At 38.3% G+C, this 17,901-nt stretch overlaps 1 protein-coding gene across 5 annotated transcripts in view; it reads right to left on the bottom strand.

Moving 5' to 3' along the window:
* Positions 1 to 14,367, bottom strand: part of LOC109081075 (slit homolog 2 protein-like) — a 72,406-nt gene extending 58,039 nt beyond the window's left edge. For 2 of the 5 annotated variants that reach the window (XM_042716840.1, XM_042716773.1), the window contains exons 1-4: positions 12,974 to 14,364; positions 12,012 to 12,083; positions 10,190 to 10,261; positions 5,298 to 5,369 (exon numbers count right to left, since the gene is read on the bottom strand). In XM_042716840.1, coding sequence (XP_042572774.1) covers positions 5,298 to 5,369; positions 10,190 to 10,261; positions 12,012 to 12,083; positions 12,974 to 13,131 — 374 coding nt within the window. In that variant the 5' untranslated portion in view covers positions 13,132 to 14,364. Of the gene's footprint in view, positions 1 to 5,297; positions 5,370 to 10,189; positions 10,262 to 12,011; positions 12,084 to 12,973 lie in introns of all 5 variants that reach the window. The other 3 variants (XM_042716967.1, XM_042716697.1, XM_042716913.1) reach the window with 3 other exon arrangements.
* Between the last annotated feature and the right edge of the window lie 3,534 nt (positions 14,368 to 17,901).

Below are 17,901 nucleotides of genomic sequence, written 5' to 3'. Positions count from 1 at the left end.
GTGTGTGTGTGTGTGTGTGTGTGTTTGATTGCCAAAAACCCTCCTTGTTTTTTTCACCTACCAAATAAACGTAAGATGTTATCTCTATAAAAAATAAAAATAATAATAATAATTAATAAAATAAAAAGCTTTTGAAATGAACAAAATTGGCTGAAATGAACTCATGCAAACAACTGTAAGAAAAACATCCAATCACAGCTATTCATGCAGCTTTATCTGCACTCCAAACATTCACAACACTGTATTTAAATCTATTGCATCTATTCTGAATTACCAGAATATCATTAAGTTCTGAATGTCCGAATGCTATGAACAAAAAACATATATACTACTACAATAAAAAAAGTTTCTGGATAAAAAAAGATACAAAGCAAAGACTGTGTCTGTGCGTGAATGAATGTGAATGAGTTTATTCAAACAGCCTGCAGGCAAAAATAATAATCTAATTGAATTTCCTGAAATGTTTGAGTTATATTTGCATGACGGAAAACAGCAGAATGTAAAAAAAGAACTTTTCTTTCCTTGCAATGCATAAAAAGTTAATACTAAGACTGCCAAACAATTCTAATTACATGATATTTTAATTAACTAACATATATCAAATTGAATCAATATTTGCTAAAAAAAAATGCTAAAGGCATTTTAATTAATCAATCAAAACGACTACTAAAACTGAGAGACCTATAAATAGTTTATATTTAGTAATATTTGACATTACACATCTATCATATCTGCTGTTAGTTGCATTAATATTCACATGCAATTGCTCAAAATGTTGACTGCTTGCGATGACGTACAGCATGTTCATATATTTTATGAAGAAGTTTAGCAAACGATGTGCAACAGATTTAGCCTTTACCTGTTGCGTCTTGCTTAAATATTCTCATTTGCATATTTTTAGACAGCATTGTAACGAACTGGCAGCTTCAACACATCATTTATTCATTCTTCTCAAAGGTGCGCCCTGAAATCGCATGTTTTTTTTGTGTGTTTTTTGTTTTTTTTTCACGATCAAGGAGTTTGTTGTAAAATTTAATATTTTTGATCTTCTGACAAGGCATGAAAAAGTCTGAAATGCAGATCATGCACATAAACACACAATAACACATGAAAACACACACAGACTCCGACATACATGTACACACATGTCTACAAGCTTGAGGTTTTTCTATTATGAGTCATTGTCACTATGGCAACAAGCTATGAACTCTTTTCCTGTCTTCATTAAAGTCTGATTATGAATGAAATTAAATCCCACATATACACACACAGAGACATATGCGCACACACATATACACACACTCGCACCTAATAATGCTATACTTCAATAGACAGGCAACACTTCACTTTATTTTATCCGTCTTTAATTTCAAAACTGTTCCCACCAACTCGTGTGAACAGACAAGGCTTAGCAAGTGTGTGTGTGTGTCTTGTGAGCTGAGAGGACTGGGGTTAAGCGTCCACTCCGCACACAATAGCCAAACTCTCTACAGCACTGTGACCTAGGAAACGCCGAGCTTGGTAAACACACACACGCAGACACACACACTCTGAGATGGCAAACAGTTTGGCTTGTCTAGCGTTTGGTGGTGTGGATTAAGCAAGAAAACCACTATGATTTTTCACCCCGAAAACTCGTGGCACATTTCTCAAGAAAACCACATCGTCAAAGCCATATTTAAAACCAGCTAAGCGTGTGTGAACCCAAAGCCACTGCACACAGACATGACAGGAATATGAAGATGTCTGCTGGCATGCTCACACATTCAGTTTAAATTTCTAATCTGTTCTCATAACATATCGTCAGTGCTCCCAGAGACTTCATGATGCTTTGCTTTGGCTTGTAACACAAGCAGACCTGCTTATTTTCATTTATGATCTGAGGTTAAAGCTGTAATTTCTGCGCTACTAATTCAAAAATAATTGCAAAACATAACAGAATTACAAATATGATGGTTATTAACCTAAAATGAACTGAAGACGCTTCAGCTTTAAGAAGTGATGCCAAACTTTTCATCTCTTCATCCACAGACATAAGAACACTGATCAATATCTGTCCTTAAGATTCAAGAAATGTATGCAGAAACAATGTACACAATCACCATTGTAAGGCATTTGATTTGACTTAATAACCAGTGACAGGCTCAATAAAAGCCACACACAGACGTCACAACGGGAGAAATTCCTTCGCTGGTCAGAAGCACCCACAAACACACTCAGAAAGTTTGCACAGTGTGAAACACACTAACGGTTACTGGATGAGGGATGATGGCTACATGAGATGACAACAGTAACCGTAGCAACCAAAAGATATGTTCGCGCCAACTTGAACGAGAAACGACCCCCACCAACCCCAACATCTACAAAACCTACACAATTAAGGCAAGACACTACAGGCAAACTGCTGTTTGTTTGTTTTTTTCATGCAATTTTCAGATTTTTTCAGGATTTTTTTTTTGGACTGTTTGGAGTGTTTAATTTGCATCTGTAGATTTCTTTAAAGGCCATTTTCTTAATATGAGTTTTTTTTTCTCATGCATTGAGCCAGATATCTCCACTTCAGCAAAACTTGCAACAAACTTTCCATTTTTATATTCAGAGGGGTTTGTTCATATATCATTTGTCTGGTTTATTTAACTCTTTTTGGTCACACTTTAGTTTGGGGAACAATTAACTAACTATTACCTATGACTAAACTCCTAATTTGCTGCTTATTAATAGTTAGTCAGGTAGTTGTTAAATTTAGGTGTGGTGTAGGATTAAGGGATCTAGAATATTGTCATGCAGAATAAGACATTGGTATAAGTACTAAATTAACAGCCAATAAGCAACTAGTGAGAAAAGTGAGAATAGGTCCCTAAACTAAAGTGTTACCCATTTTATTCTTAAGAAACATGGAGAATTTGAATATTTAATTTCAGAAAACGTTAAATACAAAAACTATAGTGATATCTATTTGTTACAATTATCACCTGGTTCCTCAAGGTCTATGTTTTTTTCTCCACTCCATGTTTTGTTTTTTGTTTTTTTAATTGGTGTGCCACTCTCATTTTCAAACTGATGGTGAATTTTAACAGAGTTCTTAATGGACTAATCCCTCTCTATCTGCTTTCACATCTCCTCTTTTCTCTCTCCTTCAAGTTCTTTTCTTCTCTCCCACTTTCTCTCTATCCAAACACACACAGCTGTGACCGACCTGCTGTCCGTGAGAAATGTTATCTGAACGTTCTCTCCAACATTACCAAAGTTATTCAAAGGTTTTCAAACAGGCCTGGCCTCTGAGGAGACAAAAGGCAGAAATACTTCAGCCGCTACTGTGGCAGCAGCCGTATGTGTATAACCATAACTCATATTCAAACAGACACAGACACACAAACATATACGCGCACACACACACACACGTACAGCAGAAGCCGGGGTCACTAGGGCACCCGGCAAGATGAACAAAACAAGCTCTGGAAGGTTCTGTCACCAGCTACCAGACCATCCCCCTCCAAAAAAAATCACACACACTCCATCCGGACACATTAACGTCAAACCTGATCAGAGGGACAGAGAGAGAGGACACACAGAGAAACGAAAGAAGAGAAGAAGAAAGAAAGAAAGAAAGAAAGAAAGAAAGAAAGAAAGAAAGAAAGAAAGAAAGAAAGAAAGAAAGAAAGAAAGAAAGAAAAAGAAATGCACATTAAAGCAGCATAAAAGATTGAAGGAATGAGAGAACAGGAAAAGGAGCAAAATAAAACAAAACGAGATAGACAGAGTGATGAAAGAGGCAGGCAGATAAAAGCTGCACATGTTAGCCACAGATGTAGACAAGATAATCTAATGAGGAAAGAACACTGTGTGTGTGTGTGTGTGTGTGTGTGTGTGTGTGTGCGTGTGTGTGTGTGTGTGTGTGTGTGTGTGCCAGGGCATCAAATCAAATAATGCTATCAGAAAGTACACCTCTTTTTTTCCTCATTGTCTATTTTTTCTCTCACACACCTGCTACCATCTTGTTGAAACTGAGTTGATAGACAGACCAGAAAAATCCTTCCTGAGAATCATAAAATCCCATACGTGCCTGCACACACACTTTTCATCGACTTCTATTGTTTTTTACACTGAGTTAATAATATTTCATATCCCTCACCCTGACCCAAACGCTCTGCATTTTAACATTTTCATTAAAACATTACTTAGGATGTTTATTAAGCCATTTTTCCATTTACTGGTCCCCCAGTGTAGCTCATTTCAGGTTTTATTATCCAATACAGGCACAACTTGACCCCTTCACAAACACACACACACACACACACACACAATCTAAAATAAAAACAAGCAAACAGTGCTTTGGCGAACGCATTAATCTATTTCTTTAAGATCTGATTTAGAGACCAGCATTTTACTTTAAGTCTCACGAACACTCACACACACACACACACACACACACACACACACACACACACACACACACACACACACCTGATAGTTGAGCCTGAAGATCCCAGTGTATTTTTAGGAGACCACACACAACCATACCATGTCTAGAACATGAAGAGTGGCTGTATGACAGCAGAAACATGAGCGATATGTGCAGCAGTACACACACACACACACACACACACACACACACACACACACACACACACAGAGAAAGACATTTCCTCAATCAGCCTCCTGCAAAGTCCGTTAGAATGTTGTTTTTCCTGGTAAAGCTGTTAGCGCTCGCTATCCTTCCTCTCGCTCTCTCTGAGCAGCAGATGTTTAAGCATGCATCTCCTTTTAACTCAATTTATTCTGTTCATAGTCTGAACCTCCCTTACTGCTGATCCCTAGATGTCCTGCATAACTCAATTATAAACACACACACATATGCACACACACACTCCTGTCTGGGAGTAATGAGTGAGATTTAGAAGACAGATCTCAAGATTTTGCTGTGTTTATGCTGCAATTTTCCCCCAGATTTAATGTCACTATCTTTTGGTATTAATAACAATTTATTAAAACCGAATCTACAAACCAAACAGAACATTAGGGAAGCAAACAGCAACATTTAAACGTATTAAAAAGTCATCCTAGGTGTGAAAGATCCCAGATCCAACTGCTGCAGCACAGCAACATAAATACGTGAAAAAGAGTATAATGTCATTAAAATAAGCAAATAGGTTTGTAAAAGCTATATTAATTAATAAAGTTTGGTAAAGAGACAAAAATCTCATTTTAAAAAAGCAACAAAAAGAGAACCGAGAGAGAAAGGGTGTGAGAAAAAAACAGGGAGAGGAAAAAGAGGGGGTACAAGATAAAGGACTCACAGTCTGAAGAGTTTGGTCGTGCCTAGAAACAGCAGCTCTGGAAGAACCTGAAGATTATTCCTGTTGAGACGCCTGCAAACACAGACACACGCAGCAACATGAAATCACACAAAACACACAATTTACAGGAGCAAAATTCAATGACTGTGAGGCACCAGAAATGGTATGAAGTGTATCAGACCTGGCAGAAAGTCTGCTTTAACATGGGTGGTTGTGTGCTTGCAAAACCGACTAGATTACGTTAAGAAACAACTGGTATAATAATCAGTGACATATTATAGAAAACATCAGAAAAAAATAAACCCAATAAATATTGTGAATAGATTCCATATGAAACATCAGATCTAAATGTTTACAGAAGTATGCACTGATTGTGTTGTGCTAGGAAAAATACTTTAAACATTTAATGTTATAAAATGTTTCAATACAGGCCTGCCAGCCGTCAACTTGGGCCTTGACTCTGCATGTGTGTGTGTGTGTGTGTGTGTGTGTGTGTGTGTGTGTGTGTGGTTGGCAGACACTGTCAGTGTGTGGGGGCATCTAGCAAACACACGCAGACAAAGAACAGCCCGGAAAAACAGATGTGGGAAAAACAAACAGAACTTCTCACACAAAGTGAAGCAAAAGAACTTACAGTGCAAATACACACACACACACAAACACATATGCACACACGTCATGAAACAAAAATGATGCATATTTGCTTAAGTTAAAAATGATGCATATTTGCTTTAGTTCATAGACAATTCGGTCATAAAAAGTAATTTCACTCACTCTCACTCTCTCTTGCTCAATTCTTTGACATTGTAATAAACTGGGTAATATTCCCAACTAGTGTATGTATAATAGATGTTATGCATGACAATCAGCACATATATAATACCCCCTGCGCATATTAATGAAGAGTGGCGCCACTGCTGTCTGTGCGTTAGATTAATGAGGCTTGAGATTAATCAATAATGTTTTTAATACCAGAATACAGATCGTTCCGAGTGGCCTACTAAGCTCCCAAGATCTGAGAACTTCTACACTAATGGAAGAATGTTAAAATAACACAAACAGCCGATCAGTTCTTGTGCCCTGACGTCAGCATGCGAGTTTTCCCGCACGTCAATCACACAAACCTTAAGTTCTAAAGTGAACTCTGCCTGCACAAAGTACGAAACCACTCTCACTCTCCCTCTCTGTTTTTACACCCTCACTTTCTCTGACACACTCTCGCACTCAAACACAGCAGCCCATGACATCATCGTTCGGCTTCTGGGGTTACATCATTCCATTTGAATATTTAATGAATGATGAAATAATAACGAGGCACACAGTGCTGCACACTCCAGAAATGCCCACGTGTTTCACTCAGGCACAGAGGACAGCCTTCCCTGAGGACCCCGCTGCAGAAACACACAAAGACACACACACACGGTGCTTAAAGCGAATAAGATCGACCCTTAAAATAGACGAGTACACACAGACACACACTTGCAGATAGAAATGCACATAGCCAGACTCTGACACACACACACAGACATGCACTCACAGTCATTTCCAAGGAGGGCCATAAAGTGAAATGACTTTTAATGCCAAAAAACAGGCAACAAGACTGAACAGAGGAAAGAATGAATTGAAAGTCAGTGTGAAAATGCACACAGCTACTGTATTATAAAGCAGACATGATCCGCAATCAATCACATACAGCGAATGAGATAAGTTTATGGCTTCGTTTATAAATCAGTAGGCTCAGACGGGGACGCCCACAGTCTGTTCACTGACAGCCTAATGCATATTGCACACAAAGCTGGAAAGAACTTTCTTCATTTGGCAAGCACTAATCTGATTGGCTGAATCTGCACAACTTGCTTATAGGCCCAGAGGGACACAGAGTCAGGTACCGGCCTGATACAATGAGTGCTTCTAACAACAAAATATCCACTGGATTTGGAGTAGTTTTCTGAGATAACGGTATCAAATGTTTAAAAGATAGTCAACTTTTAATTTATTTCTGAAAAATGATCAGTTGTGGAGTCTACATTCCTTTTTGCAATATTTTCTGAACAACTGTTCATGGATAAAACTTTGCCATTTTTTAACTATTTCATTTTTTTCGCACTTTATTTTAAGTTCCAATTAACTAACTATTAACTATGACTCTTCCCTCAATAAACTCCTAATTTGCTGTTTATTAATAGTTAGTAAGGTAGTTGTTAAGTTAAGGGATCTAAAATATGCTCATGCAGAATAAGGCATTAATATGTGCGAAATGTGCAAGTAATATGCATGCTAAAAAGCAACTAGTTAATAGTGAGAATTGGTCCCTAAAATAAAGTGTTACAGTCTTTTTTTTTTTTTTTTTTGCAATAACAAAATAAAACAAAAAGTGAATGAGCTGCAATGTGGACTAGACTATATGGCGGTCTGGTCTCAATCCTCATGACATTAGCTCACAACCAACAGCTAACCCAAAACTGTGTGTGTTTATGAAGAAATTAAAAACAAAGGAAAAAAGAATGGCAAAATAAGCGGCATCACAGAGGAAGGAAAGAGAACGCATGAAGAAAAGTCTGAGATGAAAAGTCCTTCTCCATAGGTTTACTTTACCTGACTGCATTGCTCATAACTAGCAAGCCGTGACGAAGGGTGTTTGTGCGGATGTGTGTGTGTCTAAAAAGGGAGGTCATCACACCCAATACCTAAATGCATCCCCAATACGCACACACACACACACACACACACACTCACACATATTTATGCAGGGCCTTTGGTAAGGACATTACAATGTCTGTGCGTTCTAATCCTCTCAGCTATGCAGTCACCCTCCAGCATTAGACTCCTGCTTTTGTACCGGCACAGTGGGACTGATCTTACACACTGACTTTTGCTGTGCTATTCAGCGCTACCGCTAGCTCCTCTATCCCTACACTTATCACTGTAAAGAGCTATTCGCCCGCCTAACCCTTCAGTTATGCCAACACTGCACAATTTACGCCAAAAGCAAATTTGCTGTTATTACAAGCTATTACCAGTTAGCTGTACTCCACTTTATGAGCTATATGTTACTGCACAAAGCCACAGTCACGGTTAATGCAATTGACCCTTTCGCTAGTTAGCATTCAGAGCCACTCGCAGCTAACACAAATCCTTTATTACACTAAAGTTATCAAATTCGTGAGTGAATTATATGTGCTTCTCACAGACCCGAGTTGGCAAAAGGCTTTTGTGGTTCAGCTGGGCTGGTTGCAGTCATTAAACATTTCCTCACCAAATTAAAAGGTAATGACTAGCAGAAAAAAATAGGAGAGCATTGAGCAGGTGATTGACTGAGCCTCACGCGGCGCGGCTCTAAATGCCAGCTCTAATGTGACCATGCGTGTAAACCGAACATCTGCCAGTCACCATTAAGAGATGGGAACTGACAGTCAATCATCTTAAAGAATAATGTTTTTCTGCAATCAGAATCTAGAATCTAGTAATAGTGATCATGCATTCGCCTAACATAGTGTTTAATCTCTCCTCAAGAGAGAAATAAGGTTTTGTGGGGAATTTAAGATCCGCATGGCCTTCATTCATTGTATAATACATTACTGTACTGCACAATAAGCTTTATTAATCGTAATCCATTATTGATTGCTAATTCGCCCTGGGTTCCTTTGAGAACGTCAAATGGGTTTTTAGAATTTATGAGTAAAATAAGAGTGCAGTGTAGTGTGAAGTTACTGAGTAAAAAAAAAAACACAATTTATGATTAAAAAAGAATCTGTGTGTGTGTGTGTGTGTGTGTGTGTGTGTGTGTGTTTGTGTTAAAGAATTATTACGTTCAATGTACTTATTGTGTTTGTGTTGTAAAAACATGTACAGACTACATTCACTGTATCAAATGATTAATTTAAATGTGAGTGCCTAGTAGCTAAAGACAGTTAGTTAGTAGATAAAGTCAGATAATAGTCAGATAATTCTGTAATACAAGACACTGTTTTGAAAGCATTGTTGACTTGAAACCAAGTCGCTAACGAGTTACTACATTGAAAAAAATAAATGTTAACCCAAAAACGTGCTCCATGTGGTAACAAATATATTAATAAATTGATTTTATTCAAAATTTTAAAAATACTTTATTGTCACTGAAGCAGCTTAAATACATTAACAAAATTAAATGGGTAGAAAAGCCTCTGCAGTTCACCACTTTCTACAATGTACATAAGGACTTTGACTACAAGGATTTGAGTTTATATGCAGGACAAATCAGACAACCGTAGGTCAGGTGAGCTCATGGCTCAAAAATGCTAATTTAATTAAATTCAAGCTCTATATTAATTTGTCATACTGGTATATAATATGAAGGGAGATCTGCAGTACACCAAGTGCAGCACTTAAAGAATCTGACAAACCTAAAATTTTGTCTGAGTCAGTGACAAAGAGATAATGGTTTGAAAATGGAGAATAGCTGGGGGGTAAGAGTTTGAAAGAAAGTGTGTGTGTGTGTGTGTGTGTGTGTGTGTGTGTGTGTGTGTGTGTGTGTGTGTGTGTGTGGGGTGGGGGTTCCTTAAGAGCATAATTCCCGTTTCCATTCCAGCTTCCAGTGTCATTGGCTTAAAGGCCTGTGTGTGCCAGAGTTTGTTGTGCATGTGTGTGTTCCCCTGAGGCTGGGTTGGCTGTCCTGACCACAATGCGCACATATACACATGCCCACAACATACAATGTCCACCATTAAGGTATGAAAACACACACTTGATTGTGCAATGCCATTTTGCAATTAATTGTACTCGGCAGGTCACACAGTTAATGTTAACTCACAAATACGCTGCTGACTTTAAGCCAGTGCAGCATATCCTGTGTGTGTGTGTGTGTGTGTGTGTGTGTGTGTGTGTGTGTGTGTGTGTGTGCATTAGTCACTCACAGTCTTTCCAGCTCTTTCAGGTCCTGAAATGCCCCTCTCTCAATAGAACTGATCTTGTTCTCCATTAGCTGCCTAAGAAAGGAAATGAAAATAAAGATAAGTCACTCATTGCATGAATTTCAAAGATTAAAATAGTTAATTTGTCTTGGCACTTTTGTAGAAAGCACTTTACATTTCACTGTCCGCAAATAGTTTTCACAAACACCATTTCACAGGATATCTCACGATCGGAGACCCTCCTCTCATTATAAAACCACCGTAAATAAAAGCTTTCAACCCCAGTCTAAATACAACATCTATACTTAGACTATGATTAAAAAAAAAACAACATAATTGCACCATTTTCCTTCAATTACACTGGCCTACAAAAGCAAACGCCTGTTAAAATTGGCTGAAATCGGGTCTCTTATACTGTGATTTTTCCTGTGACACACAGGTTTGTCTCCACTGCGCTCAGATTAAGAGTAAAAAGAGTGTGACAATTCACGTCAAATCACTAAATCAAACAACACTGCAATTTTTCTCACTTTCAGCTTTAGCAAAGTTACTACGTTTTACCTTTTTATAGCAGTACATTACAACATCACAGATACCCAGGCAAACTTTCACATGCATACCCCTGCAGTATGGGAATAATATATTTATAACATCATTCAAAGGTTTACTGATGCATTATTTAACCCTTCCGTAGCTGGAAATTGACCCTACATGAGAAATCACAGTTTACAATTTTCTGTTTGACTGAGCGTCTGTGTGAGAGACGTCTGTGAATTATGTCATGTCATGTCAAGTGTTGGTTAATAATGTAAATTTAAAGTTTATGTCATAAATTAGAACACTGTAAAATGGGTCAAAATCCCGGCAACCACGCAGAAGAATAATACACTAGGTTATAGTAATTTTTTTGTTTGTTTGTTTATGTTCTGATTTTTTCATATGAATCGAGTACATGTGTTGAGATGAGTTTAGATGAAGCTTAGACGAAGTTTGGAGATACAGATCATTTCAGTGATGTCTTGAAAGAGCAAGAAAAAGTAAGAGTGAGAGAGGAAGAGAAAACTATGCATCTTTGAGAAAAAAGGAAAGACAGACAGGGAGAAAGTCTCAGGCTGAAATACTACTCTCCAATGGGAGGGCAAACCTGTTCTTACATGAGCTCTCTTTATGTCTCTCTCTAACGCTTACATTCACACCCACACATTCCATCTCACACACATTTGCATTGACAAAACCTCCCGCTCTGTCACAACCTCACACAGACCCAGAGGAAGATAGAAAGAAAGATATAGACAGGCATGTCACATTCCAATAACGCAATCATTTTTCGGAATAAATGCTCTCTTTGTTTGTGATTGACAATCATGGCTCATTGCCTCGTTAAGCTTCATTGTTCAAACTTGTTTGCTCTAAGTGTGCATATGCTACAAGTGTTTAACCTCCAATAAAACCCAGAACAATGTATTTTGTGACAAGTCATGCCATTTGGAATAATGATGCTTTCACTGGCATTAATCTAATAATGGGAAGATTGGGGACCAATATGTTTACTGGATAATGGGAACTTGCAACAATTTGCAAAAATTGTGTGAAATATATATATAATATATTAATTTCATAAGATAAAACAATAACATTTGTATTTTTAAAATTAGCCTGACTAAGATTAAATATTTTCTATTTTACATACTTCTACCTTTTTCTAGTTGTTTATGCTTTTTTATAATAAGATCTAGGCTACATTATGCATTTTGCATGCAAGATGCACTCTTAAAACCAATAAAACTAATAAAGAACTAGCTCAAAAAATTAGGTCAGTACTTACAAAACTCTGAGGTGTCGTAGTCCCGCAAAGTCTGCCTTGGTGATTTTAGTCAGATTGTTTGCATTCAGGTCACTGTGGAGAGAAAAGAGGGGGGTAAAATGGTTAATAATGACTTAGGTATTTAGCCATAATTAAGAAGTCTAAATTAGGCCATTAAGTGGTAAATGATGCTTTGAAACTTTTTTTTCTGGCCACTTCATTACACTGGCCTTCACTACAATGGATTTCACATGTTCCACAGCATGCTAGATTGTTTAAATTGTCTGCGACATCATGCACCATCCTTGAGTGTGTTTTATCACTGGTGAAGTATGCGCTAGACTGGGGATGAGTTCTTGGCAGGGTTCTAATAGAATTCTGAATCCTGACCAATTAACGTTGGTGTCATGTAGCCTTTGAAACCTACGTTTACAAATGACAGCTACTTACAGCTATCCAGCCAAAAAAATGCATATCGTAGTTTTAAACAAAGAAAATAATAGCACAGTCCAGGAGTGACTGAAATTCTAATAATTAAGTAAAAGGCAGGATTTGAACTGCGTCTGGTGGTTTAACAGCTCCTCTGGCTCTTGCAGCCTCAAAGCTGCGCAGGTTGTGTCTAAAACTTCATGCCAGTTTAATTAATGAATCCCACTTCAGAAAGACAGTCAGTGTAAGAGACTGATAGAGACATGCGTGAGTGGAATAGAAAAGGACATTCTGGTATTGTTCTGATGACAGCACTTCAAGAAGCATGTAACAGAATAATATCAATATATCATTTGTGTGGCTTATTACTAAATACACACTGTTATACAAAATTAATAGCAGTCAAATTTAGACGCGAGTAAATAACATTATACATATCATATTATGAAGAATATTTGGTCGTCCGGTGTGCATTTTGTGGATCAAATGCACACTGTTAAGTAAAGTGCTGGCTAGAGTAATGGTGTTCGTGGTGCGTGTTGCGGCGCACTCACAGTCGCTCGGCGTTGCGGGGAATGTTCCGCGGCACGCTCCGCAGATTCTGCCCGTGGCAGTCCACCGCTGTCCCGCTGCAGGAGCACTGAGACGGGCACGACTGAGCCCCAGCCCCGCTGAGCAATGCACAGAGAACCACTGCTTTCAACACAAACATTACTGCTGTTTCCTCCAAGTTCTAATAAAACGCACGAAATTCCTGGTGCGAAACAGTTGCACCAAATCAGGCGCAGGAGTTTTAAATCCAAAAACGAGAGGAGTCACAACAAATGATCTTTGAGAAGAGAACACTTGTAATCTCCTCCGGCTGGAATGTTTTTCCCTTCTTCTTTACAAAGGGAAACAAATTACAATTCAATCCAGATAAGCTCCCATCTGGGGTCGTAGTCTCTTCTGTAGAGGGGACGCGAGTTTAGAGTCCAGATCCAGACGATTCCGCCGCAAACCAAAGTTTAAACTAATCCCGCACGCGCATTGTCGCTCTGCGCTTTTGCTTAGTGGCTCCTAAAACACCTTATGCGCACATTTACGCCGACAGGAGAAACGCGCTCGGAAACACGCACTTTAAAAGAAGCCACCTGGTGATAGAGATGCAGTCATACACATCCAGCGGAGCTGATCTCTTCACGTGCGCTTAGAGGGTATTGATTAATTAGGTGTATTGATCTCGGGCGCCCTCATGCATCCATCATGTTGTCACACAGGGACAAATCTGCTTTGTAAATCCAACTCGGTGCTGCGTAAAGTCCTGGGTGATCCTCGCTGAGCTGCCTTTACTCGAATACTCAATCGGAAGTGTGTGTGTGTGTGTGTGTGTCTCTGGCACCTGTGTGTATGTGTGTGTGTTCAGAGCAAAGGCGGCGCCTCTAGTGTGGAAATAAGCCGCGCACACCGATAATACTCGGTAACGGAGTCAGTCCAGCAAGGAGACCCGTCCTTCAAGCTCACTGCACCGAGACACTTCGGACTTCAGAGAATCATTTAAAACATATTATCTGACAGGTAGGAATATGTGTTTTGAAAAGAATCCCGGCTTTGAAATCATGAAGTTGCAGACTAAATGGGCTTTCCTGGAGTGAGTGAATCAAATAATTCCCATGCATGCACCAGTGCAGTGAATGAACTCCTGTGCTTTGATTCTCTCCGTTCTCACGCTCGGATTAAAGTTGTTTTAGGTGAAGTGCGGCTCTCGGACACGGGATTCTCTCTCTCTCTCTCTCTCTCTCTCTCTCTCTCCCAGACTAACATGGAATTGCTCTATATACACCGGGAGCGGCTCCACCCCTCGATCCGCCCTGCTGGCCGCATGAGCCCGTGCAGTCTGCCTTCTACATGGACATGAACAGCGATCACGAGCGCTCTAAAGACGGGAGCCGATGCGCAAGTGACGCACGGAGAGCTACTGTAACAAGTGAGGCAGCATCTGTTTCTCTCTCGCACGCTCTCTGTTTTGCATCTGAATGAGGAAAATGGATGGCGCTGTTTAGTGATTGCAGGGAAAGTTTTGAAACTGTTCAAAACCAATCTAAGCCCTTTACTGAGAATACAGATGAGTATCTCCAGTTAACCACAAAGCCAAAGAGAGCTGGGGAGTTTTGCCTGCGAGGCAGAAGCAAAGGAAAGCGGCAGGAATGACCTCAGTCACCTTCTCAGTATGCACCTGTGAGGTTGGGAGGGGTCAAGGGTCAACTGCAGCTCCTGTGAAGCTGAAACTCACAATTGTACACACCCACACTAATCTAAAAAATATGTTTTTGACTACTCATTTGTTTAATTATTAATTCATTCTCATGTTAGAGTGGTTGGTTGAGTAAGACTTTGTAATTTGAGGTATTAGGGAATATGGATTAATGTGAATATGGATATAATAAGAAATGTGAGATATTGAGGTAGATTGGTAGGTTGAATCAGGGTCATGGGTCACTGGTCATCCCTTAAATGCCCAGGACAAAATGATTGTGGATGAATCCCCTCTTCCAGACTCAGTAAGTAGGCTATGGGCCTCAGAGCCCGGGTTCTCTATCCATACAGATATAAATTTAGTAATGTGAGGTACTGAGGTGCACTGATGGGTATCTAAACCCTATAAAGCCTACTGTTTCATATTTGATACCCAAACTTTTCTGAAAAACCTGTTGCACACAATCTACAGCATGCCTTTTGTCATACGATTGATATTATACTTTAGCAAGTAAAAGGCCTTTTAAGATAATTCTAAAAATGTGGTACAGGTGTCTTTTTGCTGCGAAAATTTGACAGATTTTTATAAAGCAAACTTATGAATAAGTTTTATATTGTTAATGATATTTCAAGATGAAAAACTTACGTACTGTAGGTTTACTTAATTATCCATACATCATTGTTTAGAAAATCATGTTAAAATGTATCAAATATGATACAACAGGCTTTTGAGGAATGTGTATCTGTACTTTATTGTAATGAATTGCCTCCTTCAATTAAAACTACAGAGCTATGATCATAAAATTAAGCATTAAAATATCATCTTACTAAAACACATTATTGGTAAATATAGAGTGACAACTGATCATTTATTTTATGTTATTAGTCTGTTTACTGTTTTACCCGACAAGCTGTCAGAATTTCATCATACTTTTTGGCAATATAAATATCAACAGCTGCACCAAATTGCTGAAAAATTAGTTTGTTTCTTCATCAGAACAAATTTGTAGAAATGTAGCATTGCATCACTTGCTCAACAATGGATGCTCTGCAGTGAATGGGTGCCGTCAGAATGAGAGTCCAAACAGCTGATAAAAACATCACAGTAATCCACTGAGGTTTACACAATAATTCTAATAATTAATTCATCGTGGATCATGTCATTTCAAAACTGTTGAAAACTGTTATCAGTGAGATTAAATATATTTCTTAATGTGTAAAACAGATGACAAGTGACTGTTTTTATAAGTCATTGAATCACTCACTCATCCATTTAGTTAATTTACATATCTTTTGTGTGTGTGTGTGTGTGTGTGTGTGTGTGTGTGTGTGTGTGTGTGTGTGTCTGTGTGTGTGTCTGTGTGTGGAGCAAAAATAGACAAATTAATTGTAAATATCATGTTTTAGCTGTTAGTTTTTAAATAATTACTTATTCATCACACTCTCAATCGTGTAGTGTGTGTGAATCTGTGCCTGGACTGCACTAACTAGTAGGTACACTATAGCAAAATGGTTATCTAAGAAGGTCAGAAGTTACATGTGTTTCTAGAACTACAATTGAAACAGTATAAACATGACGCAAATATGTGCTTTATTCTGTAGGTCAGATGAAGTATTAGGATATTAAGTAATGTAGAGTAATGAAGTCAACTGATGGGTAGAGTAAGCTTACAAAAGTATATTTAGTAAAAGGATACTGTGATATTTTAGCTCTGTTAAATAAAATGACAGATATGATGACAGGTGACAACTGATCTGTTCTAATTACTACTGAACACTAGACATGTGGTAGTGAGTGTTTCTGTGTGTGCCAGAGAGATGAAAAAGGATGTGTAAGCAACTTAGAAACTGAGAGTGAGTTTTCAACCTGTGTTTGTTGTAATTTACAGTTGTTTAGACTGCAGTAAACACATTTCCAGATGGATGTTAGTCTGCGCACTGTCCTTCTCTCTCTGTGTGTGTGTGTGTGTGTGTGTGTGTGTGTGTGTGTGTGTGTGTGTCTACAAACCAGACCTCATGGTAAAGTACTAAACGTTCTTTACACACATCTGCCAGTACCTCAAGTCTTAGCTGAATGACGAGCCTATTGCAGGAGCTAAAATTAATTTGGTCTTAAATGGCACTTGTCATGGTTTTAGGATGATTAATATAAATACATCTGTAGTTTGTACTGTGTCCTACTACATGACATCTGTTTATAATTAGAAAGCATGAAAACATCAGTAAAAGGAATTCAGATGATAACTGAAGCAAATCCTTTTAAAATTGTGTTCCAAATTCATTCTTGAATTTTTATTTATAAGACCTATTTGTAAGACTTACTGACCTTGATGATGGCTTTCAGGGGTTCTCTCTATGATATCATTTACTGTTTTACTTGGTTAGTTGCATCATGTCATTGACCCTTTAACAATTTATTTGATCTGTAGAGGTTTTCAAAGAAATTATAGAGTTAGTGAAAAAATGTAGCGGCATTTATCATTTTATATTTGAAAGTCAGTGTCATTGATTTGTAAATGTGGGATTATTTGTTTATTTGTTGTTGCATGTTTTATGTCTGTCTTCATTTGTGTTGGTTTTGGGTGTGTGTGTGCAAGTTACAGTATATTGACAAGACAGGCTTCCAATTCTGGCCAGGACACTCCTGTAAAAGAGATTTTTTTTAACTAAGTGAGGCTCTTTCCTGATTAAATAAAGGTAAAATTAAATAAATAAAAATTCTGGGTAAGGCTCGTGCCTGCAAAAGGTCGAAAACTAAAATGCATCTAAAATTGTTGTCACAGAGATTGTGAATCAAAACAGGGACAATTTCCTTCAAGACGGGGTATTTAAAATATCCAAGTCCCCAATTATAGTGACATCTGGTTTAATACCAAACACACACACACACACACACACACACACACACACGTTTAATTGACAGTCAGTCAAAAATGCCTCACAAATGAATACAAATGAAACTCATGACATACTGAAAGCCTGTCCCACTGAATGTCTGCTATTTCAATCTCTGTTAACAGCTGTCTGCAAATAATGTCAGCTGTCCACTGAGAAAGACGGTGAAGAAAATAAAGGTAGACAGAACAAAGTATTCCACATTCCAAATTCAGGTGTTTTCCTGTTAATTGTTTTGTTGGGTATGTGCAGTCGAGAAGGCATGTTGGCTCTGTGGTTATGACTATGTTTGTTTGAAAGGCATGTTGATGTTTTCCACCTAAACAAAACATTTCATTTCCTCCAAAGTGTG

This window comes from Cyprinus carpio, chromosome A1, assembly GCF_018340385.1.
Source record: "Cyprinus carpio isolate SPL01 chromosome A1, ASM1834038v1, whole genome shotgun sequence".
Classification (NCBI taxonomy): domain Eukaryota; kingdom Metazoa; phylum Chordata; class Actinopteri; order Cypriniformes; family Cyprinidae; genus Cyprinus; species Cyprinus carpio.
The sequence above is the reverse complement of the archived record's forward strand: the minus strand, read 5'-3'. Positions and strand labels throughout refer to the sequence as shown.